At 45.2% G+C, this 24,952-nt stretch overlaps 1 protein-coding gene across 1 annotated transcript; it reads left to right on the forward strand.

Annotated features, from left to right (window-relative positions):
• The first annotated feature begins 4,699 nt into the window (after window positions 1-4,699).
• cacng7b (calcium channel, voltage-dependent, gamma subunit 7b) lies at window positions 4,700-23,725 on the forward strand. Its single transcript, XM_015950370.3, has 6 exons — window positions 4,700-5,695; window positions 11,050-11,245; window positions 11,473-11,559; window positions 11,953-12,093; window positions 20,748-20,893; window positions 22,347-23,725. Exons 2-6 carry the CDS (start codon window positions 11,050-11,052, stop codon window positions 22,800-22,802), a joined length of 1,026 nt encoding a protein of 341 aa, XP_015805856.1. The 5' UTR covers window positions 4,700-5,695; the 3' UTR covers window positions 22,803-23,725.
• The last annotated feature ends 1,227 nt before the right edge of the window (window positions 23,726-24,952 follow it).

Here is a 24,952-nt window from a genome sequence, read left to right on the forward strand (position 1 = left end):
AAAACTGCTATTTTTAGAATTTTTTTTTTGGGCCGACATGTTGCTACCAGACGTACAGTGTGAGCACATGACAAGCCTCCTGCTTGCTGTCAGAGGTTCTGCTGATGTGATTCTTAATTCTTCAGGTCTAGCAGAAATGAGGCCCGGTTGTGGGCTAACTAATACCTGATTAGTTCATGATATATGAAAGAGAGAAACTTTTATTTATTTATTTATTTGTTTACTTACTTAGCCATATTTCTTCAAACTTTTTTGTTTCTATCGATAGGTGAATTCATGATTTGATAGATTTAATCAGGTCGTCTTTAACTGATAATGTCATTTATTTGCTCATTTGAAACATGTTAAAAACAAAAACTCAAAATCCGTAAGGAGGCTGATTATTTTTACAACACTGTCTCTTCTGTTCATTTCTAAAAACGAGCAAATCTTTGGCTTGACTAAGCCACAGAGAAAAGAACTTGTAAAAGGACACAAACTTACACTTTTACTAGTGCGTACCAGAATATTTTTTACAGTGTAGTGTGCTCACAGCATTGATTGAGAGTAATTAGAAGTGAGGCTCAATGGGACTGTTCAATACATGGAAAAAACACGAGCAGCGCTGCGACTGAAACCAATCAGAACGCAGCATCCCTCCACCTTGGTGACGAAACTGCCGGATTACGCCGTTCTGGTTTTTATGATTCAGATTGGTGAGATGAGATGTGTTGTGTCCAGGTGTTAGCATCACAGCTTCATGTCAGACAAACCAAACCGTGGATCATTTATGTGTCTGTTGGCTGAATCTGAAAAGTAAAATCACAATAAACCTACTGATAAAAGTGGTGAAACCAAAGAGGTGACGTGTCGTGGTTCTGTGTGAAGCTGCTGCATCGTTCTCCGCACGCCTCTTCGTCACTCCTTCGCTTTCACACACACTCACCGCGGAGAAGAGAAAAGGCCAATCTCCATGGCGTTGGCTCTCTCACGCCGAGAAGCTGCTGACCCCTCTGTTTGCTGCGTGGCGAGTTGTCGAACCAGCAGAAATCACCTCACTCCCCTTGTGCTGCTCTTCTGAAGCAGCCGTACTTTCCTCCTCCTCCTCCCCCTCCTTGCTCACGGCTCCGCCCACCGCCATCTCCAGCCAGACCCCCCCCCCCCCCCCCCCGCATCACGGTGGGATTAAAATCCCTGTGGAGATTTGAGTTATAACAATTTGACCTTCACATTAAAATCTCATCAACTTTCCATCTCCCTCTGCATCTCCCACTCATCTTTCGTTCTCTCCATCCTTTATTTTCATTTCTGTTTTACATCTTCTGTCAGCGAAACCTTCACTGCGTCGTTTAATTTCACGCTCCCTGAAAATGATGGTTGATGCAGGTATCTTTGTTTTCTGCAAAGTCTACATAAGTGTTATCATTTTACTCACAGAGGTTGTTTTTGTGCTTCAGTTACTGTTCAACCCTTTAAAGTCGGACACATGAAACCATCGGAACGTGTTTTCTAAAGATTGATTCAACGACAGACCAGTGTTTGACTAATTATGTGTTTATGGAAAATAAATATCTGTAATTAAACAATATTAGAACAGTCATACCCAAACATAATGGCACGTATCGCTTGCAGTTCTCAGATTTACCACAAGGTGGCAGAAGAGTTATACAGATAATAATGGAGCAGAGGTTTGACGAATGCACTAATTCTGCTAAAGAGATAGAGGTCTTAAACACGTGTAGCACATATGATAAATGTGACACTAAATACACAAAATCTAAGTTTTTTCTTTCATTTTTAATCTAACAGATCAATCCTTACTTGTTTTTTTTTGTTTACTCTAAAGTGTTTGCATTAAAGGAGCAATTCACAGAGAAACCATTTTGAATGATTATTTCTGATTCTAACGGGTCACTCTGAGTATTTCATGCAGGCTGAACATGAAAATAGTCTCCTACACCTATCTCCTGTCCTGCTTTGGCTTCTGATAGAAAACCGATGGTGAAACTTTAGGATTAGAAAATTCTGACAGATCTACGTCACACTGTCACTTAACCAGTGGCGGCGCTAGGGGGCGCTATAGCTACCCTTGGATTAGTCTTTGCACCCCAAGTAAATATTAGATTTTTTTTTTACAATTTAATTTTAATTTAATGTGTGGATGTGATAATATTTAACATACCACACAAAAATAATCAGTAAATTATCATATAGATAGTAAAAAATAAACCAAAACAGGAAATTGACGTTAACCTTTGACCTCATTTTCTATTTGCAAACGAGTGAAAGGTAGAGCTAGTGCTAAAATGGATCGGTTTTTGTTGCCCAAATTTCCACGGGCTCATTCAGAAACGAATGAATCTTTGGAAGTGATCTCAGACCCACAAAAACTTACGGATCTGGATGAAGAGAGTCAACCCTCAACCGCCGCAGCAGTCCAGGGTTTTGCCGCTGGAAATGCTAACGCTAACGCTAACTAAACTTGCAACACTAGATGGTTTTCTGTGTGGCTGTGTGTGTTTATGATTTCATGGAAAAGTCAGCGATTGTTCATATGTTTATGATGTATATTAATGATTGTTTCAGGTGTTGTTGAGGTGTTGTGCACGCATGTGTATCTGCTAGTGTTGAAGGTGTTTTAGAGAACAATAGGTACGCATGACCACTTCCTTCATAGCACCTGCAGAAAAACATTTCTGGAGCCGCCACTGCACTTAACACTCATGGACTCACCCATCTGGACTCACGACGGGGAAGGCTGTTGTTGGTTTAGCATCCAGGAAACAGCAGAGAACGTCTGGGCTAGTAGAAGCTAACGTTAGCATTAGCAACTCCACCACACAGCAGAACTCCAGACTTGTGTTTTTTCGGGAGATAAAACATCAACGTTGCAGAGTAAACAGAGTCAGTGGTAGAGTTGTGTTGATGTTAGCCAATCAGAGGAGAGATGTCCAATTAGCAGGAAGTAAGACATCAAATCCCGCCGCGTTAAGCTTTCCTCTGATGTGGCGTCCTGCTAGTTCCTGAAACAAGCCCACCTGAGCTTCCCTCGTGAATACGACTTACAAGGCATTCATTCCTACTAGAGACCACCGTAAATGTGCTGATTTAACGAGTGTCCAACACCTTTAAGGTAACTCTACAGTTTAAGGTTTAAACTCTCCTTAGTGTATTTTTATGTACATTTTCAAGAAGCCAGACGTAAATTGCTTTTAGTTCTTCGAATTTAAAAAAAAATGTCTGATTAAATTTACTGCTTATTTATTCTTTTTTTTTTTTTCAAAAAAAATGTTGAATTTACTTAACCAAGTTATGTTAACTGGTTCCACTAAACCTAGTTGCTTAAATGTAACAAGTAATATGCATTTACTCGTAACATACCAACGTATACCAATGTTTATTACACTTTACATTTAACTAACTAGGCTTGGTGGAACCAGTTGACATAACCTGGTTAAGTGAATTCAACGTTTCATTTCTTACAGTGTATTTCTTTCCTCGATTACCGTTTCAAAGCCTTTTATATCCCTGATTGGTTTATAGGTTAAAAGTCACAAATTCCCTCTGATTTTGCTTTTGTGTCACTTAAATTATTCAGATTCAGGTCAGTCGATCTTAAACAACAACAAACGGACGATTTCAAACGATGATTTCACGTATTAAAACAGAAAAATAAGCTATTCGGACCAACCTGGTCCCAACTGAGAAATCGTTTGACCTCCTCGTTATTTTAACACATTGTTTTTTAGTAAGCTCAGTTTCACTTCCCCCACCCAGGTCTCGTTACTGCCACTCCTGTGAAACTAAGAAATCTCTTGAATAGATGTTGGCTAAACGATCTCAAAAAGCTAAACGTCATGTCTCTTTTTAAAGAAGTAAAAAAACACACTTCTCATTAAGGTTGGGGTTCGTGGTCCAGCAACACTGACTAGACACGGCCTCCATGGGAGAGATCCAAAACCGCCGTCTCACATTTACACAAACATCTTCGTGATCCTCAAGCCTTTTGGCAAAATGTTCTGTGTAGCGAGACAATGATGACATCACACCAACAGTCAAACACGGTGGCGGTAGTGTGATGGCCTGGAGCTGCTTCGCTGTTTCATGACCAGGATGGCCTCCTTTACGGAACTATGAATGTCTGACCTTTGACCTGTAACAGCATCACTCATGCCAGAAAACCCTCCAGTTTTGGCTGAATTCAAACAACTCTTACAAAGAAGAGAGGGACGTGGGAGACTCGTCACAAACGCATAACCGCAGCTGTGGCTTTCTAAGGTTTTATGACTTGTTTTTCTTTTAGGGTTCGTTACTTTTGTTGGTTTTCCTGCAACAAGTCAGATCATCGTGTCTACTCGGGGAGTCGGGGTTTGATGCTGAACTTGTTTTCTGCTCTGAGACGTTTTGGTGCATCGTTGATGAATTTTTTTCCCCCAACAGCAAATAAAGTTTAGATTCCCTGGAAAGAATTTCATTAATCTGATTTTGACTCACAGCTTTACAGTAAAGTTTGGGCTCAGCTGCGTTTGACACCACACCTCCAGCTCTCACTGGAACAAGTTCTCCTCGTTCTTCATCACTCGCTGTCGCCGTGACATGATCCGTTTCCTTTAGCACGCCTCCTCCTCTGCCTCTACCTTTGCTCGATCTCCCATTCTCTCTCTCTCTCTCTCTCTCTCTCTCTCTCTCTCTCTCTCTCTCTCTCTCTCTCTCTCTCTCTCTCTCTCTCTCTCATGCCCTGAGGTCAGAGTGTGCTGTAGACTATTGATATCGTTACTAAAAATATAGGATTCCTCCACCAGCAGGCTAAAAATAGATTAAAGGGACACGGACCACAGGGGACAAAGGAGGAGAGGACAGGAGGAGCATGGAGGATACAAGCTGAACACGGTCACATATATTCTTCTTTCATCATCGACACTAAAAATAAAAAATAATGAAGGTGTATTTTTATTTTAATATTTTCTTAAAAGTTTTAATTTTGTATTCTACATAACTGGTCCCCTACTTCTTGTTTTCTGGCTTAGATGTTGCTTATTTAGAAATATTTTTGACCAAAGACGCAAAATTAAGATTTCTATTTGATCTGTTCGAGATGGATCCAGTGTTGCCAGAGCGCCTTGTGGGAACAAATAGATTACTGGATTCTGGCTTTTAACTTGTAAGGTGAACGCTTGATTTGACCCTCTTTAGCTGCACAGACGTTGTTTTTCTGTAATCTGCAAGAGAACCACTGTAGATCAGAACAGAGCAAACACAAATAAAAATAAATATAAACATTTACTTTTAAATCTGAACAACAAAATGTATAAAAGTGTTTTAAATAATGGCTGGAGATCATGAAATGCCAAACATCTGGATTACAGCTGTTTTTAGAAGAACAAAACGGTGAGGGAGGTGATTTTTGGTTTGAGAGGACCCCCCCACACACACACACACACACCCTCTCACTCTGTCTCCCTCTCCAACACTTCTCCCTCCTGCTCCCTTCGCTGTTTCGTTTTGTAGCCAAAGAAGCGGACTGAACGATCCACCGCAGTGCCTGCATGAGACACAGTCAGTGAAAGAGGAAGAAAAGGAGGGATTTAGAGGATGGGAAGGGGAGGATAAAGGATAATCGCCCAGATTAGAGAAGGAGAGAAGAGAGAAGAAAAAGACACTAAACCCTCTCATGGTGTGAGGTTTCCAGGCGTGCGCGCACGACTCCGGTGCCACTGTGAGTAGATTTCTCTGATTTTCTGCGCTTTCCTGGCTGTAATTATAACGACGACTGAGTCGTGTGAACTGTGGGCACGCGCGTGTGTGTGTTTATGTGTGTGTGTGTGTGTGTGGTGACAGCTGTGAAAACATTTATGACGCGTCCTCGTCCTCTCGTGTGAGAGCGCATCATGACTGATGTTGACCCGACAGCCCAAAGCAGCTAATCTAGAACTCCGGTCTCCTTTTTTACCTCGGAGTCGTTCTCGTGATGCTCCTCACCTCACAAGTCCGCGTGCGGAGCGTGTGGCGTCAGGGGGAAGGGGGCACTTGCACGCATTGCTGCCTTTTTCCAGCCCGGGGTCTAATTTTCTTTGGATTTAATAAAAGAGAGAATAATGATGTTTTTCATGATGAACTCTCAGCTCTGCTGCGTAAAAACGACTCGAGTGTTTCCTGCCTGCGCTGAAACGTCTCCACACTCCAGAATCCACCCACTGACTCAGAACATCTCCGTTTTCCTGTGAGGGATTTCATCGATTCTCTCAACCTGATTTAAAGAAACACGCTGAAGCCTAATTAGTTTTGCACACCTTCTAGTTCGGCGGAGGCGCACTCCCGTCGTGCGCGTGAACGTTGGATGCTCCTTCCATTTTTTTGGGCCAAGGTCTTCTCTGCTAGTTTCCATCCTCCAGATGTTTGCACCTCCTCCTCTCTAATCCATCACATCCCCTTCAGCTCGGTGCCTGGTTTTATCTCAGAGTTTCTTAGAGGAGGTGTCAATCTGCAGATTGAGATAGATTACAGAGATTTAAACCTTTTGTGCCCCTTGTGGCTCCTGTCTAACCAGCTAGATTGGCTCATTGCTTTCTGGATGAAGAAACCGAGGTGGCTGTCTCTGAGCCTTTAAACTGACTTTGATTAAAACGCTAAAAACATAAACTGCTCTTTTTGATTCAGTTTAAATCTGAAATGTTTGTTTTCCGAGAAAGAAAAAAAAGCTGCAACACCTCTAAAAACAAGTTAGGTGTGTGTATACATGATGTGTTCCTTTGTTTAGCAGGATTTGTGTTCACCAATTCCAATAAAAGCCTTCTTTTTTTACTTGAATGCAGAAAAAGAAAGAGAAGCGTTTGAACTAAGCTGTTTTATGGGCCATTCCCATCTGTACCGGGTCGGCCCGGGCCGGGTAGCGTAGGTTGTTTACATATCTGGGTGGCCTGGTATTTTTCCGGGCCAACCAAGGCTCATTCTCAGCCCTCTTCTCGAGGGGGTCTGCTTCAGGCCGACCAGGGCCAACACACCCACTGCTGACAGCAAATTCACACCTTCCATTAGAGCAAGCCTCTGATTGGTGGGTAGAATCAGCCCACATGGGCTTAAGGCAAGTATGTGTGGAATCAACCGGGCCGACCCGGTACAGATGGGAATGGCCCATTTGTGACTGGTCTGTTGGGACAGTCGAGCTGTCCTTGGTGCTGAGAACCAGGATTCACTCCTTTTCAATTCAATTCAAATTCAGTTTACTTTATAAATCCCAGAGTGAAATTAGAGCTTCTGTTTCCTGTCTCAGATTAGTTCCCGCTCTTTTTGGTCACTTTGGCACAATCTCTAAAGGCTGCATGATGGTTTTGCTGGTGTTCTACTTTTTCACTTATTTCAATAAACCCGAACGAAGCAGTGTTTGTGGAGCTGTCCTTGGTGCTGAAAATCAGGATTCATTCATTTCTTTTTTGCATCTCCGGTTAAGTCCCACTTTGGCATCATCTCTAAATGCAGCATGAGGGTTCTTTGCATCTTCAGCCCTGCTCCAGTTGGTCTTCTGCTCCTCCGGCTATTTCACTTGGTTTTCTTTTGCTTTGCAGTGACTTTTATGAGCTTCTTTTGTGCAAAAACTAAACAGAAAGAATATTCAGTATCACGTCTGCAGGAGATCGATTTGCAGCTGAAACGTCTTCAGCTGTGCATCAGGTGACTGGACCAGTTTGCCTTCATCCTTTAGTAAATCCTTCTGATCTCACTGGCTTTGAATATTTTACATTGCCTGTTTGTCTGATGGGATTCTCTGTGGTCCTTCTAACATCTGGCCCTCCTCATTACAAGCTCTCCTCGCGTTATCTGCTTCGCGTTTCAGAAGCTGGAAACTGTCACATCTCTGAGGCCTTTTTTCTCTGCTGCTCACCTTTTACCTCCAGCTTTCTGCGTCCTAAAACGTCTCATTCTCACTCCTTAGTCACAAAGAAAAGTGTCATTCACACGCGCTGCTGCGTAGAAAGTAAAATAACTTCCGCAGGGGCCGCGTCTGCCACAATGGCTGTCCAGATAAGACGAGGCTGAGCTTCATCTTTGAGAATTCATTCCCCTGTGGGACGACCGGGTCTAATATAAATCCATTCCGATCACGATTTGTTGAACAAGGACTGAGCAGAATAAAAAAGTGGTTTTCGTGCAGCAAGATTTTGTTGTCAGCGCCTCCAAAAGGAGCCTCATTATGGTCAAAGTGACTTCGGCACTTTAAAAAGTCTGAGATAGAAACTTAAATATTGTTGTCCTAATATCAATATAATTCGTGTAAATGTAATTCACATGCAGCTGTGTCACATAGAGACACCCAGTCTTCGTCGTCGGCTTCCTCCGCTTATCCGGGTCCGGGTCGTGGGGGCAGCATCCCAACTAGGGAGCTCCAGACCGTCCTCTCCCCGGCCACCTCCACCAGCTCCTCCGGCAGGACCCCAAGGCGTTCCCGGACCAGATTGGAGATGTAACCTCTCCAACGTGTCCTGGGTCGACCCGGGGGCCTCCTGCCGGCAGGACATGCCCGAAACACCTCCCCAGGGAGGCGTCCAGGAGGCATCCTGACCAGATGCCCAAACCACCTCAACTGGCTCCTTTCCATCCGGAGGAGCAGCGGTTCTACTCCGAGTCCCTCCCGAATGTCCGAGCTCCTCACCCTATCTCTAAGGCTGAGCCCGGCCACCCTACGGAGGAAACTCATTTCGGCCGCTTGTATCCGCGATCTCGTTCTTTCGGTCATTACCCAAAGCTCATGACCATAGGTGAGGATTGGGGCGTAGATGGACCGGTAAATGGAGAGCCCGGCTTTCTGGCTCAGCTCCCTCTTCACCACGACAGATCGGCTCAGCATCCGCATCACTGCAGACGCCGAACCAATCCGCCTGTCGATCTCCCGATCCCTCCTACCCTCACTCGTGAACAAGACCCTGAGATACTTAAACTCCTCCCCTTGAGGTAGGACCTCTCCCCCGACCCGGAGTTGGCAAGCCACCCTTTTCCGGTCGAGAAACCCGATCTTCTGATATAAATCTTTGTTTACTTTAAATCCACCTCTCAACTGTCCAAAAAGGTAACAAATTAACATTTTTACCCTGAAACTTTAAATTTTAAAGCATCAGAGGCAAACATTTGAACCAGAACAGGGCGGTAAATCTTGCAGCATCATATTTATTATCAAAAAGTCTGCTAAATCCTAAATGAGCCCGACCGCTTCCACACTCAGAAACGTGCAAATGGTCTGACAGATGCAGGAAGTCCTGAATCCATGAGTTAGATTAGAATATTCAATCACAGCTTGTTATGTTCAGTTACATCACTGTCAAGTGTACGGCTCTGGAAAACTATTTAAAAGATAATTAAAGCAGTGTGTGAGGGAGGAAAAGGTAGGTGTGGAGAAAAGTTTCAAATTAACTCCAAACAGATGCGCAGTCGGCCTCCATTAATAAGACGAGGCAGATGTTACGCTGCCTGGGAGGAGGAAGCCAGGGAAGAGAAAAAACCCCCTCCTGCTTTTTGGGCTTATTGCTGTGCGAGTGGTGCGGTGTAATAACTGATAACTTCATTTGGAATAATGTAGGAGTGAAGAAAGAGGCTGGGGCTGGAAATCTTTTTGTAAAAGAAAACACAATAAAAGCACCGCTCCTAAAAACGTTCTCACCACAGAATTCAGCCCTTCTACACGTCAGACGTCTGAGGGTTAAAGACTGTCGTGTCGTGCGCCACGGTGGATGAAGGGTGGTTAAACAGCATCTTGCTGTTTCTTTTGCACGTTTGTTCCCCGTTACTTGTCAGGCTGATGCTCATGAGCAGCAGGCCAAAGGAGGCAGGGCCCGGCGGCAGACACATGCAGCACACACACACTCAGACTCGTGAATCTGTGCAGCCGAGCGCTTCCACGTCAACCACAACTCAACCTCATGAGCTGTGTGTGTGTGTGTGTGTGTGTGTGTGTGTGTGTGTGTGTGTGCGTGCGTGTGTGCATCGGTGTGTGCGTGCATGTGTGTGTATGTGCATGTGTGTGTACGTGCACGTGTGTACATGCATGTGTGTGTGGTTGTGTGCGAGTGTGTGTGTGTGTGCGCGCGTGTGTGTGTGGGTGTGCGTGCGTGGGTATGTGCATGTGTGTGGGTGTGTGTGTGCATGCATGTGTGCATCGGTGTGTGTGTGCGTGGATGTGTGTGTGTATGTATGTATGTGTGCATCTGTGTGTGTGTGTGTGTGTGTGTGTGTGTGTGTGTGCGCGTGCGTGTGTGTATGTGTGTGCGTGCGTGTGTGTGTACATGCATGTGTGTGTGTGCATTGGTGTGTGTGTGTGTGTGTGTGTGTGTGTGTGTGTGTGTGTGTGTGTGCGTGCGTGTGTGTATGTGTGTGCGTGCGTGTGTGTGTACATGCATGTGTGTGTGTGCATTGGTGTGTGTGTATGTGTGTGCGTGTGTGTGTGTGTACGTGTGTGTGTGTGTGTGTGCGTGTGTGTGTGTGTGTACATGCATGTGTGTGTGTGCGTGTGTGCATTGGTGTGTGTGTGTACATGCATGTGTGTGTGTGTGCGTGTGTGCATTGGTGTGTGTGTATGTGCATGTGTGTGTACGTGCACGTGTGTACATGCAATTAGCGTGTCTGTGTGTACGTGGTGTTTACGTGCGTGTGTGCATCGATGTGTGTGTGTGTGTGTGTGCGTGTGCATACATGCGTGCGTGTGTACGTGCGTGTGTGCATCGATGTGTGTGTGTGTGCGTGTGCATACATGCGTGTGTGTGTGCGTGCGTGTGTGCATCGGTGTGTGTATGTGTGTGTGCATACACACGTGTGTGTGTGTGTGCGTGCTCCTGCTTCTCTTCTCTTTATTGCTGTTTTGCTTTTTGAAAATCCTCGTCCAACTTCTCTGGTGAAGTCATCCTCTGTTACGCTGGCTCCACTCCGACCTTTTACGTGATTGGCTGCCAGTGTGCGTGTCACTAAATCATCCTTTATAATCAAGATGAGACAGAAGAGCCGGTAGTCGTGTGGCTTTCCCCGTCTCCAGTGACTCCTCCCCTCCACAGTCCTGATGTTTAACTGCGGTTCCCTTCTGCCCTCCAGATGAGTTCCTGTAGCAGCCGTGCTCTGACCATCCTGTCCACGGTGTTTGGAGCCTGTGGGCTGCTGCTGGTGGGGGTGGCCGTGTCCACCGACTACTGGCTCATCATGGTGGAGGGAGTCATCCTGCAGCATAACCAGAGCCAGGAAGTGAAGATGGCGCTGCATTCGGGCCTTTGGAGGGTTTGCTTTGTGGCTGGTAGGAGGAAAGATTTGTTTTACACACAGTCAAGAGTAGTTTTCTATGTGCACGCGTAAAAATCACCACAGCAGCACACATGCAGCAGCAGCAGAGTGAAAATGAAGGAGGATAAAAAAAAACAAGCCCCGGAATCAAATCTGTCACAAAACATGACCGTTAACGGAGACTGCAGAGAGCTGTGCTTCTTCACGCATCACCACACAGCCTTCTCCGTTTTCTCACAGGATCAGAGAACGGGAGGTGCGTCGCATCGGAGTACTTCACCGAACCTGACGTGGAGCTCACCACCGAAAACACAGCAAACATCCTGAGTGAGTAGACGGCAGTCGTGACCTCAGAGGTCGTCTGATGTGGGGAGACGTGTCGCTGATGCTGTTCCCCAACAAAAGCGACGCTAAGTTATTTATTACTGAGATGTTATGATGGAAACACCCAGAGTCTCAGGAGGTTTCACACTTCCTGGCATGGAAAATGCGGGAACAGCGAGTTTTGAGTGTTATTTGTGATTATGTCTGGATCTGTGAAACATGAATGTGTTTCCTTTATCTGTGTTTAAAGGTGCTTTGTGTGGAAAACCAAAACCAGCCTAACTGGTTCCCCGACGGTCCGAGTCCCACCTGCTGTGACTGACTTTCATCATTCCCTCCACTCACCTCCTCTTCCAATAAGCTATTTTTAAACCTCGTGACCTTTTGCTCCCACAGAGATGGTGCGCACAGCCACGCCCTTCCCAATGGTGTCGCTGCTCTTCGTCTTCACCGCCTTCGTCATCAGCAACATCGGGCACATCCAGCCCCAACGCACCATCCTGGCTTTCGTGTCCGGCATCTTCTTCATCCTCTCAGGTGGGAGCCTCCACTCGCCGTCACCTGACTCTGTGGCTGGTTTCCTTCCAGGGAGACGTTGTTTCCCTGCAGCTGTAATGACGCGTCCTGAGCAGCAGATGGCAGTAACGCTCCTGTTTCTGGAGCTCAGGATGAGGAGTAAAGCCCACCTCAGTGGAGCTCTTCCACTCTAACGGATGTTTCTCTCCACACTTTTGAAAATGAGGCAGGAGTTGGGAGAAGAATCAAACCGAATCTGATATGACAGTTTTGGCTCTCGGGGACTTTGTGGCAGCGGGGCTTCACCGCAATACAAAGTCTTATATAAGAGAAGTTATGTAATATTTATTGTTTACGCTTGATGATGCTGATAATAAGAGTTTTAGTCAGTAGTTCTGTGTGTGTGTGTGTGTGTATGTGTGTGTGTGTGTGTGTGTGTGTGTGTGTATGTGTGTGTGTGTGTGTGTGTGTGTGTGTGTGTGTGTGTGTGTGTGTGTGTGTGTGTGTGTGTGTGTGTGTGTGTGTGTGTGTGTGTTTGCACATGCATCTCTGTGTCTGTTTGCATGTGCGTACATGCTTGTCTGTGTGTGTGTGTGTGTGTGTGTGTGTGTGTGTGTGTGTGTGTGTGTGTGTGTGTGTGTGTGTGTGTGTGTGTGTGTGTGTGTGTGTGTGTGTGTGTGTGTGCGCATATACATGTGCATGTGTGTGTGTGTGTGCACATGCATCTGTGTGTCTGTGTGCATGTGCGTACATGCTTACATGCTTGTGTGTGTGTGTGTGTGTGCATGTGCACATGTGTGTATGTGTGCATGTGCACATGTGTGTGTGCGTGTGTGTGTGTGTGTATGCACACTTGTATGTACATACGTGTGTGTGTGTGTGCATGTGTGTGTGTGCACGCTTGTATGTACATATGTGTGTGTGTGTGTGTGTGTGTGTGTGTGTGTGTGTGTGCGCACACATGTGTGTGTGTGTGCATGTGTGTGTGTGCACGCTTGTATGTACATATGTGTGTGTGTGTGTGTGTGTGTGTGTGTGCACGCTTGTATGTACATATGTATGTGTGTGTGTGTGTGTGTGTGTGTGTGTGTGTGTGTGTGTGTGTGTGTGTGTGTGTGTGTGTGTGTGTGCATGCTTGTATGAACATACGTGTGTGTGTGTGTCCGCATGTGTGTATGTGCATGTATGTGTGTGTGTGCATGCTTGTATGTACATATGTATGTGTGTGTGTGTGTGTGTGTGTGTGTGTGTGTGTGTGTTTGTGTGTGTGTGTGTGTGTGTGTGTGTGTGTGTGTGTGTGTGTGTGTGTGTGCACGCTTGTATGTACATATGTATGTGTGTGTGTGTGTGTGTGTGTGTGTGTGTGTGTGTGTGTGTGTGTGTGTGTGTGTGTGTGTGTGTGTGTGTGTGTGTGTGTGCACGCTTGTATGAACATACGTGTGTGTGTGTGTCCCCGCATGTGTGTGTGTGCGTGTATGTGTGTGTGTGTGTGTGTATGTGTGTGTGTGTGTGTGTGTGTGTGTGTGTGTGTGTGTGTGTGTGTGTGTGTGTGTGTGTGTGTGTGTGTGTGTGTGTGTGTGTGTGTGTGTGTGTGTGTGTGTGTGTGTGTGTGTGTGCAGTACCATGAAACTCTGAAAGTCATCATTAGAACTGAATAACGTTGAGGTGAACCCACAACAGCACGACAGCCACCACTAATCGGATATGATCCTGTTTGGTTTTCCAACGGTGACTTAAAAAAACTGTGTTTTAAGCTGAAAGTCAGTCAGAAGTGACCCAAAACAGCCCTAAAACCATCATTTTCCTACTAAGATAACCTTAGTTTAAGGGCAGGAACTGCTTTTCCACGACAAGTTTGCATGAAAAAAAGATGTACGTTCAGCTGAACTTTGACAGCAGCATGGTTTCTGCATTTTCCATGTTTTCATATTTTAGGTTGACAAGAAACCCTCTTAGAGCAGTCGTTTGTGTGTGTGTGACAGCCCTGTGGTGTGTTTTAAAGCTGCAGCCGGACCTAAAATGATTTATTCATTTCATTTGCGGCTTACAGCATGCAGCTGTCGTTGCATATTGATTCCTCTTTGATGGCCATATGTTGCATCTCATGCATTTAGCATATCCAAGGCGGTGAAGAGTGCATGTCCATGTCCCTGGGAGGAGAGAGGGGCTGTAATGTAGCATGATTACTTCTGGGTGAAGAGGTTATTTTTTCCCTTTGGTTTTCTCTGCACAGATTTTTACAGTTGTTTGTGTTTGTTGGGATAAAGGGACGGGAAACTTCTGTCAAGTCACCAAAGGGTGTTATCTTCTTTAAAAAAGTGCTTCTGAGGACAGAAACTATTGATTGGAGTCAGGGTTTACATGTCGCTGATGGAGAATTTGCAACTCTTTGATTTATTTCTCTTTGTGTTTTAAAAAGATTCTCAGTTATAAAACAATAAATTAATTTACAAAACTGATCTCAAATCTACAGATTCTCATGAGGAATCGGATCGTTTAAAACTTCATCGAGCTTCTTTAGCAGCGATGCTGCTACTGATCCGAGACACTTTTCTTATCGTCTCCAAACCTTTTTGGACCGGCAGCAGGAGCGTGCGGCTGTTTTCAGCTCTCTGACATGTCTTTGAACACCTTTGATATTAGAAATTTCTCAGGAAATTGATGCAAAAAATGTTACATAAACTTTTATGAAGCCATACGCTTTGCAGGTCTTTACACGGGCCGCTAGCCAGCTTTTAGGGGAGCTGAAGCGCTCCTAAATGGAATCCCAGAACCCCCAAAGTTAAAGACTTATTTGTTTATTTATTTTTACTGTTTTGTTCCACGATATTTGATAGAAACACTTCCTTTAAAATGTGTATTGCTGCCTTGAATGAACAGAAATGTGCGCCCTCTGCTGGCAAAAAAGAGAGCAACACTGATTTCCAACAGCATTTAGAAAAGAGAAGATGAGGGATTGCTGCCCCCTAGTGTCTAAAATATGTTCCTGCACTTGTGTTCTTTTAGCATTTTAGACGTGATTATTTTTGCCTCTTTATCTTAATGAAGCTTAAAAAATTCTTAATCTTTCTTTTGTCCTCTTGGGAATATTGAAAATGAGGAGCAGGTGTAGATGGAGACGAAGAAACTAGATTTTCAAAGTTAAAGCCCCAGTGTGTAATTTTTTTACCTGTTTACGATCAATCCTGTTTTTCCAGTTCATAAACTTGTGCTTTTTCATTAATTTTTCTCACCAACATCAATTCTAAATATTCCTCTCAGCTTGAAATTTTAGTTTTAAATACATAAACTGTGGTCGACGCTCCACGGTCATCCACCATCATGAAATACAGTAGCTGATGAGGAACATACAAGCTCCCCGTTAGGTGTTTGGTCCATAACTGTAACCTGAAAGGACCAGCAGAGGGCAGCAATGCGCCCTGGAAGCATGGAGTCTGCTAATTCAACTAAGAAGTAGAAGAGACTAGCTACACCATTACTGTACTTGTTACTTTGAATAATAAACAATTAAATCAAAAGACACATGAAATTTGACAGGTTGTCATCATGTCCAGAAGCCGTATATGTTAACTCATTCGCGGAGACTCACCTCTTACATCAGGAAGAATCCGCGCGTTTCGAGCGTTATCCGTTTCATAATCCGTTGTTGAATTGTGATCGGCAGACGCTTTTCCGGTTCGCGCCTCACTTTTATTTACAGCAGCGGCCCAAAACGATCTCCTAACACGTGGATGTTCTGCTTCCTGATCACGTGACGTGTGACGTACGTGGATGAAGATCGGCTTTAGAGCTGGGATGTTTGTTCTCTCGGCGTGGGGGCTCGTCCGACGCCCACACAGTACAAACATGCAAACGACGACTTTAGTCTTCATTGGCAGTGAATGAGTTAAGATCCCCGCCCACTATTAGCTGGACACCAGCCTCCAAGTGACGTCCCCCCCCTCCCCCCCCCCCCCCCCCCACTCCCTAACTCACCTCCAGGTGCTCATTCGTCTTTTCTTCGTACCAGAACTCCCGATCAGGTCCCAACGTGTCCGATCCAAAGTCCTTCAACTCAAGTCTCCTCTCTTTTGTGCGTTCGCTCTGTTCGATCCTGCAGCCAGCCGTCTCTCCCAATACACTCCAGCGCTCGCCCGCTAGCCAGCGGCTAAATCAGCATTGTTTACGTGTTCTCCACAAACACTTTACTAACGGAGATGTATTCCTCCACGAGTTACAGAGCTGACGCGCTTCTCTGAGGGCTTCTTCTCAAATGTAAACTTTGAACGTTTCTCCTTCGGCTGGTGATCCATGTTTACGCTCAGCATACACAACGTGTCCCCGAATCGCCAGCCGTGGCGATCAGCTGGTGGCTTAAAGTCAGCATTGTTTACTTGATCTCCACTGTGTGTCCCCGGCTCGCTAACCCTCCTTCGCCAGCCATGGCGCTGCCAGTGATCGCTCCATAAAAGATCGTCGTCTTTCTTTTTCCAGATCCATTAGCTGGCAGCAATCTTGTTTACAAAGCTCATCCACGTTAAACAGGTGTTGTGGGAAATTATGTTCCCCTGAAATATTCAGTTTCCCTTAGGCAATCAAGAGCAAACATTTCCAAATTCCCAGAATTTGTTGTACATTTTGAGGATTAAACAACCTCGAATAATAAGATGGACCTTTTTTATTGTTTTTAGAAGGACATATAGATATGAAAACGTCACAATCATCACATTATTACATTACATTACCTTATTTTCCTGTAAAAGTCGATCACAAATGTCGTGAAGAACGCCTGAAGAGCGACTTCCCGTCTCAGGGGGATAGAATATTTTAGGGAAACAATTTCTCACAACACCTGACCTCCCGGCTGCTGTCACCCCTCCGCCGTGTGTAAATCGTTACAACTTCAAGGTCTAACCATCGACATGTAAATATTGGACAATGGCTGTGTCTCAATTCAGGGTCTGCATCCTTCGAAGGACCCAGCCTACTCGGCCGACGTGGGCTGGGTCCTCCGTCGGCCGAGTTGACCAGATGTTAACGGCTGTGAATTTGGACAGGCCTAGCCTTCATGAATCCCCGCCTCTCCCTCGGCGAACGTTCCGTCGCCTGGCAACCGTGGAACTGCTGAGCAGAAGGGAGAAGGAACTTTAAACGATGGAGCTCGAAGTTTTATTTAGCTTTTTAATCATTTCCTTGACTGTTGGAGAGCGAATTCAGAGAAAACACTTTCGACAAGCTGAGCCTGACCAAAGATGTGATAATAGTTTTTAATACTTTCTAAGGGTCTTCATTTGACCAAAACCGATTTGTCACCTTTTAAGACTTTTCAAGACCCAGCGGGATACCCTCTAGTAAACAATTCTCATTTGTAAACCAAAATAAAATTCAAGAGTTTAATGCAGAACAGATTTTATTTAGATATTTCTTTTATATGTACATGTTTAATCTTTATTAACCGTTTTTTTTCTAGCAAAGTAAAAAGCTGTCAAAGTTCTTCCTTCTCTCCTGCCCTCTGCTGCTCTGCCTCCCTCTGCAGCCACAAGTCCTCCCTGATCAGCTCCAGAAGCTGGTCATCGCTGTCACCTTCCCCTGGATGCCCATCTTCTCCAGAATAGTCTTAACAAACATGTAAGAAAAGAAACAGGAAGAGAAAAGAGAACAACGGGTTATTCCTTTCATGTTTTCGCAGAAAAAAATAAACTCAAACGTGTTTTTAAAATATGAGATGTTATTGTACCTCCATGCCACAGCCGCCGAATACTTTGCTCCGGTGATCATGTGGTCCATCTCCGCCCTAAGCTTAATAAATTCCCTGGTTTTCTCTTTTGTTCCTAAAATACAAACTTCTATTAAAATCGGGGGAAAACGTAACGGGAGAAGTGCGACACCGAGCGGCCGAACATACGAGCCGAGACCGCAATACAAGCACTTACTGTAACATTTCTAACTAAAATAACGTTCATGTATCACAAAAAGTCCTTAACCTAACAGTTTTCAAGTTTATACTGACATTTATATGCTCAATCCTCTCCGACAGCTCCCGCTTCACTGTCCGCCATTGCTTTTAAGTTTTTCTGCCGGCCGGCCCGCAAGGCTTCTTGGGAAATGCTACCTATTGAAGGATACACCCGACCCATCCTTCATTCAGGCGAAAAGAAGGCCGCATTCGTCGACCGCATATGAAGGAGTCTTCGAATTGGGACAGGCCTAGTCGCGGCGCTGTGACGTAACCGGCCGACGAATCCGGCCGACGTAGGATGCAGACCCTGAATTGAGACACAGCCAATGGGTTTCCATAGGCTCCAATAACACGTTTTTGAAGAAAATTGGGAGGTGGCCACCACCGCCATTTTGACCGTGTCACAGGTTCCGTCAAGCCCAGACAATTCCACAAAAGGGAAGAGAGGTGGAGCTGAGGGTGGGGCTGTAAGGCTGGGATCAAATGACGACACCCGGTCGAACTAGCTATAAGCTAACCTGAGGCTAACTCAAAGCTTACGCGGAGGTGGGAGCTAAGCTAACGGAGGTAGCAACCTAGCTACAACTGGAGTTAACTGTGCACAACACCAGAGCTTCTGAGTCAGAGATACGCCGAGCTGACCGCTGGGTAAAACCGGGTGGAACACAGAGGTCTCAGAGAGCTCCACAAGCCGGCAGCCGCACAGCAAACAAGCGCCGCCGCGATCTGAGATGCGCAGAGCTGCCGCTGGGGAGAACCGGGTGGAAAGGTTTTCATCCCAGAGCTCCACAAGCCGGCAGCCCGCGCAGCACAAAGAAGCCGCGATCAGACAGAGATGCGCCGAGCTGCGGGGAGGGGAGAACCGGGTGGAAAACATCGGTCTCCCGAGAGCTCCACAAGCCGAAGTCGGAACCCAGCTCCACCAACATGTTATATTTCAACCCATTTTCTAAAGTGCAGCATTATGTTAGATGCACTGGGTTTTACCCTATTACATTTAAATTTCATGGTTAAACAGTACATGTTAAAATCTAAGCTCAGCTCGGCAGTGACCTAAAATACATAAATATAATTTTATTTACCGAAAAAAATGAAGTGGAGACTCCTTGGATGCTCTATTAGTGCAATTAATGCCACAGCAAGTCATTTTGTCCAACAATTGCACAAAAATATCCAAAAAAGAATACACAAACACAGAGACTCAAAATCCTGGAACAGTTTCCAAGCCAGACCGAGGCTCTACTGAGGCCTTTCCACGGAGCTTGCTCTGTGGTCACGTGGGTCTGATGCTCATTAATTATACAGAATTTTAGGCTTTTAATACACTTAAACAGAAGAGTGAGAAAAATTGCCATGAGTGTAAACTAGATCATTTAAACCAAAAACATGTTTTGGTACCAGGCTATAAACATGTTTATTTCTGCTGTGAAATTGGTATTTTTAACATGGGAGTCAAAGAGGATTTGCTCGTTTCTGACACCAGCCCCTAGTGGATGAGCGTGGAACTGCAATTTATTTCACTTCCGCGTTGACCTCAATTTTTCACCTGCATTGTGGGGGCTTGGGTCTAACAGAAGTAGCTTGCTTCCTTCAGGACTGTTTTGATAATGGGTAGAGTAGTTATGTGCTTTGTGTGGGTTAGGCTAGAGAGACTGGAAACTCATGAGTGGGCCACCGTAGCTGCAATACTTTCTCTGAACTGCACGGCGCTAAAGAGTCACATTTTTAGGATAATGACAAATGACCCACACTGGTATAGCTCCTCTCAGAGTAAGGACTTCAAAGTGCTTTACACTACAGTGTGTCATTCATCCATTCACACACACACACACACACACACACACACACACACACACACACACACACACACACACACACACACACACACACAAATGGATTTATCAGGATTTTGGTGGATTTCACACCTGGGGCCTTTAAAAGTTATTTGGTTGAAACACTTTCTCTAAATTATTCCAAACACGGTTTTGTTGCCCTGAAGGAATGGGGAATTTGCGCCCTCTCCTGGAAAAACATAGAACACTGCTTTCCTGCGTGATTTAGAAAAGAAGGAAAGATGGGGATATGCTGCCCTCCACTGTCTGAAAGCTGTAACTGCACTTGCATTCGTTAAGCCCTTCAGAAGAGAAGATTTTTGCCTCCTTCGTTCTTTTTGTCTTCTTAGGAGTTTTGCTATTGATGAAGAGAAGGACAAGTGGTGGATTTATTAAGTTAAAAGAGTTCTTTAGTAGAAACACTTCCTCTGAAATCTTCCAAACACGGTTTTGTTGCCTTGAAATAACGGGGAATGTGCGCCCTCTGCTGGCAAAAACAAAACAACGCTGGTTTCCAACAGCATCTGGATCAGAAGGGAAGATGGGGAGGTGCTGCCCTCTGGTGTCTGAAAGCTGTTACTTCACTCGTGTTTTTTTCAGCTTTTTGGAAGAAAAATTCTTATATAATTTTATTTTATTATGAGACTTGTGAGAAAAATTCTGAACATTAAGAATAGATCTGATGTTTTTCAGAGATTTTCAGAGACTTTTGTGTTCAAACACTAAATATTTTTACCAGACTGACTTAAAATTATTTTAAAATGCATTTTAATGCTGATAACTTTTGCTCTTTGGGATCTTCTGTTGTCATCATTGTTTTGGAAGCATAAAATCCTACTGGCAGTGAATATCATTTAAAAAAGATCAAGCAGTTTAATTGATTCTCTGATTGTCTTTATGTGCAGGCCTCAGTCTGGTGGTGGGTCTGGTGCTCTACATCTCCAGTATTAATGATGAGGTCATGAACCGGCCCAGAGAGCCCGAGCAGTTCTTCAGCTACCACTATGGCTGGTCCTTCGCCTTCGCTGCTTCGTCTTTCTTACTCAAGGAGGTCAGTGTGTGTGTGTGTGTGTGTGTGTGTGTGTGCGTGCGTGCGTGCGTGCGTGCGTGTGTGTGTGTGTGTGTGTGTGTGTGTGTGTGTGTGTGTGTGTGTGTGTGTGTGTGTGTGTGTGTGTGTGTGTGTGAAGTCTCCTACACCTATCTCCTGCATTAGCGTCTGACAGAAAACAGACGGTGAAACTCTAGGATTAGAACATCCTGACAGATCTACGTCACACTGTCACTAACATTCATGGACTCACCCATCTTGGCTCACGACGGGGAAGGCTGTTGTTGGTTTAGCGTCCAGGAAACAGCAGAGAACGTCTCAGCTAGAAGAAGCTAACTGTTAGCATTAAATGGTAAATGGCCTGTATTTGATATAGTGCCTTCTAGAGTCCTGGAACCCCCCAAGGCGCTTTACAACACAATCAGTCATTCACCCATTCACACACACATTCACACTGGTGGGGATGAGCTACGATGTAGCCACAGCTGCCCTGGGGCGCACTGACAGAGGCGAGGCTGCCGAGCACTGGCGCCACCGGTCCCTCCGACCACCACCAGCAGGCAACGTGGGTTGAGTGTCTTGCCCAAGGACACAACGGCAGCGACAGACTGAGCGGGGCTCGAACCTGCAACCTTCCGATTACGGGGCGAGCACTTAACTCCTGTGCATTAGCAACTCCACCACACAGCAGAACTCCTCCAGGCTTGTTTTATTTGTGAAGATCAAACGTTGCAGAGCAGACTGTCAGTGGTGGAGTCATGTTGCTGTTAGCCAATCAGAGGAGAGATGTCTAACTATCAGGAAATAAGACTCCAAAAATCCCCACCCCACCTGTCCTGCTATACTGGATCAAACTAAGAGATATATAAACAACAAATAAGGTTTAATTATGGTGCCAATTCATAAAAAACAGGATACAAGACAAGATAACAGAAACAAAAGGGGTAGACTATCAAAATAAAACAAAAGTGAAGGCCATGAGCCCTTCAGCCTGTGCCTGATTTTCTCCAGATTGATGCGTGACATCCTTTCACTCCTCCATTGACCGTACGCTGGTGGATGAGTCTGTCCACCTGGACAACGTGAGTCTCTTAGCCAGTAAGAAACAAAAGGCAATCGTGTCTACCAGGCTTGTGTCCAAAGAAGCCTCCACCTTGACTACTCCAAATGAAGCGGTCAAAGGGTCTGGGCGCACAACGGTTCAATTCAATCCAATTCAAAAAGACTATTAATCCCAGAGGACACTGCATCGTAAATAAACACCCCCCACTGTCCCTGTAGTTTTGGGCAGAAGAAGAGTGGCAGGTGGCGGTTTGCAACGTTCCCAAACTGGGTCGGAGTCTGGCTATTTTAATCGTTTTAAACGATTCGTTTAACATTTTCAGCCAGTTGTTACTGTGTTCTCCGACCTTTGTGTCTGCTTTTCTCTTCTGAAGCATCTTAACTTCTCTCTCAGGGAGCCGGTGTGCTGTCGGTCTACTTGTTCATGAAGCGGTATGCAGAAGAAGAGATGTACCGCCCCCACCCTGCCATCTACCGCCCCCGCCTGTCTGAGGGCAGCGACTTTAGTGGTCAATACCTCCACCCTGAGTCCAACTGGCCTCCACCAAAGAGGGGACGCAGTACCTCAGAGGCCTCCAGTGACATCTCCATCCAGCTCAACCAGGCACCCCCTGCACCACCAAAAAGCAGCCTCCAAGTAGGAATCCAGGGCAGCCCCCCTTCCGCTTCCTCCTCAGCAGGGAGCTATCCGATGCCCCCGCAGGCTGCAGTATACCCCTCCACACACACCCTCCTAAGGTCGCACTCCTCACACCCTCAGGGCCAAGCTCTTCCGCTGACCGTCCCCCCATCACCTGTGCCTCCACCTCACTATCACACACACATGCATATGAGCGCCTCACCCTGCTAGGGAGAGGGCGCTTCACGAAGAGAAGCAGATTTAGACACTTTTTAATCATCCGTGCTGTACTTTTAGATGTACACTGAGCTTTGGTCACACATCATTTCAGCAGAAGCAGAACGAAACGGAACCGCATGTTGAAAACAGAAAATAGATTGTTTGGGATGTCATAAACTAAGGAAAATGGCCGCTTTGGAAAAAGAGACAAGAGTTGAAGAGAATTGTAAGGAGAAGCAGAACTGAGCAAGCAAGAAGTTAATGAGAAAACGGCGCGGGGATGTGAACGAGGAGGGAAGCATTCCCTAGAAAGACATTACAGGTTCGGTCTGAGCGACGGGGGAGATAACAGGGAGGGAGAGTGAAGCGGGGGGAGGCTGCGGTACAATACAAAGATGCTGCAGTGCTGCAGAAAAATGTTGAATGCACTTGAAAATGTACGAAACAAACCTGAGAATGCACATAGTTTTCATGCATTCATAATTCATGCCAACACATGGGCATCAAGAAGGGAGGGTGAATATATAAAAAATGTCTGAATCTATGACATCATCACTCCAGATTCACACTGTCATGATGGTGTTATCAATATTATTAATTAATTGATTTCACTGGTCATGAATGTTGTTCATTTTTGTTAAAAAATAAAAAAGATGCAAAAATAATGTAAGAAATATCATGAAGAGAGCTTCTTATTCTACATATTTAAGAGACTAAATTCTTATTTATTGTATATATTTGCACAATAAAAAAAAAAGTCTTACTCATTCTGTTTTGGATGAAGTGTTTGCAAAGGTGCAACAGCCACTGGGTGCAGAGCAAAGACAGCAGAACCTCGGGTCTAAAATGGACACAGTGCCCTCTGCTGGTCGCTGTCCTGTACTGACCCTGGTTCTGTTCATTTGTGTCAAAACATAAAGGTGATGGGGGGGGGGGGGGGGGGGGGGTTGCATCTGTGAGTCAAAAAGGAATATCAGGGAGAGAACAGTCTGAGTTGTGCAAAATATGACCAAAAGATTAGCTTTAAAACTTGATAAAGACTCATTTAAAGCTTTAAATCTGCTGCTTTATCTGTAAAACACTTATGTCTTCATTTCATTCAAACCCGTTTGGGTTACCATCTCACTGTTTGAATCACTGTAAGGTTGCAGGGTGAGTTTTTGTCATTGTTGCTTTATTCTAACATCTTTTAAAGGAAAACTTGCGTTTAGCATCTTTTTGTATTGACATCTCTATAAAAAAAGTGTTTCTATAAAAATTCCAAATTTGACAGAAATCGTGTCTCCACGCTGCCAAAAAATTTGATTTATATCACAAACAGGGTAAGTAGAATAGAAGTACCTCTCACGTGCTGCTGAAGGAGCAGTAGCTCTACTTCTAGCCCCTCCCAGATATCTGAGCTTCTCAGCCTATAGCAGCCAGAGTGGGGGACAGTTGGGCGTGGCCAGTTCCAGCTTGTTTTTTTAAAGTGACAGAACCTGAAACGGCTCACTCTGGAAGGTGCTGAAATTGTCAAGAAAACTGCTGAAATCACACGTGAGAGGGATTTAGTGCAAAGAACTACATAAACATGTTTCGACCATAGAACTATTATAACTTAGGAAAATAATTCATAATATGTCCTTTTTATGTAGACGCTACATCAAAACTAATTTCTAGTTAGTAAGTAAAGTTTATGAAGCTTTTCCACAGATAAAAATCACAAGTGCTTTGCAACTCAAACCATCAAAACACAATTAAAAATAAAAAGAAAATGAAATGCAGCACTTGATCAAAGAAACTACAGTACAATTGCTGTAAGCAAGAAATCCTTTCATAAGTATAAGTGTTTCTTTTTATTCGTCGTCGTCTTCCTCCACTTATCCGGGTCCGGGTCGCGGGGGCAGCATCCCAACTAGGGAGCTCCAGACCGTCCTCTCCCCAGCCACCTCCACCAGCTCCTCCGGCAGGACCCCAAGGCGTTCCCGGACCAGATTGGAGATGTAACCTCTCCAACATGTCCTGGCTCGACCCGGGGGCCTCCTGCAGGCAGGACATGCCTGAAACACCTCCCCAGGGAGGCGTCCAGGAGGCATCCTGGCCAGGTGCCCAAACCACCTCAACTGACTCCTTTCGATCCGGAGGAGCAGCGGTTCTACTCCGAGTCCCTCCCGAATGTCCGA

Source organism: Nothobranchius furzeri, chromosome 5 (genome assembly GCF_043380555.1).
Source record: "Nothobranchius furzeri strain GRZ-AD chromosome 5, NfurGRZ-RIMD1, whole genome shotgun sequence".
NCBI classification, from domain to species: domain Eukaryota; kingdom Metazoa; phylum Chordata; class Actinopteri; order Cyprinodontiformes; family Nothobranchiidae; genus Nothobranchius; species Nothobranchius furzeri.

Bases quoted from the DNA above. Each gene is read 5' to 3' on its own strand.
- cacng7b (XM_015950370.3), top strand. From the start codon at position 11,050: ATGAGTTCCTGTAGCAGCCGTGCTCTGACCATCCTGTCCACGGTGTTT. The intron at 11,246-11,472 runs GTAGGAGGAAAG...GTTTTCTCACAG, and splicing joins GAGGGTTTGCTTTGTGGCTG to GATCAGAGAACGGGAGGTGC. The intron at 11,560-11,952 runs GTGAGTAGACGG...TTGCTCCCACAG, and splicing joins AAACACAGCAAACATCCTGA to AGATGGTGCGCACAGCCACG.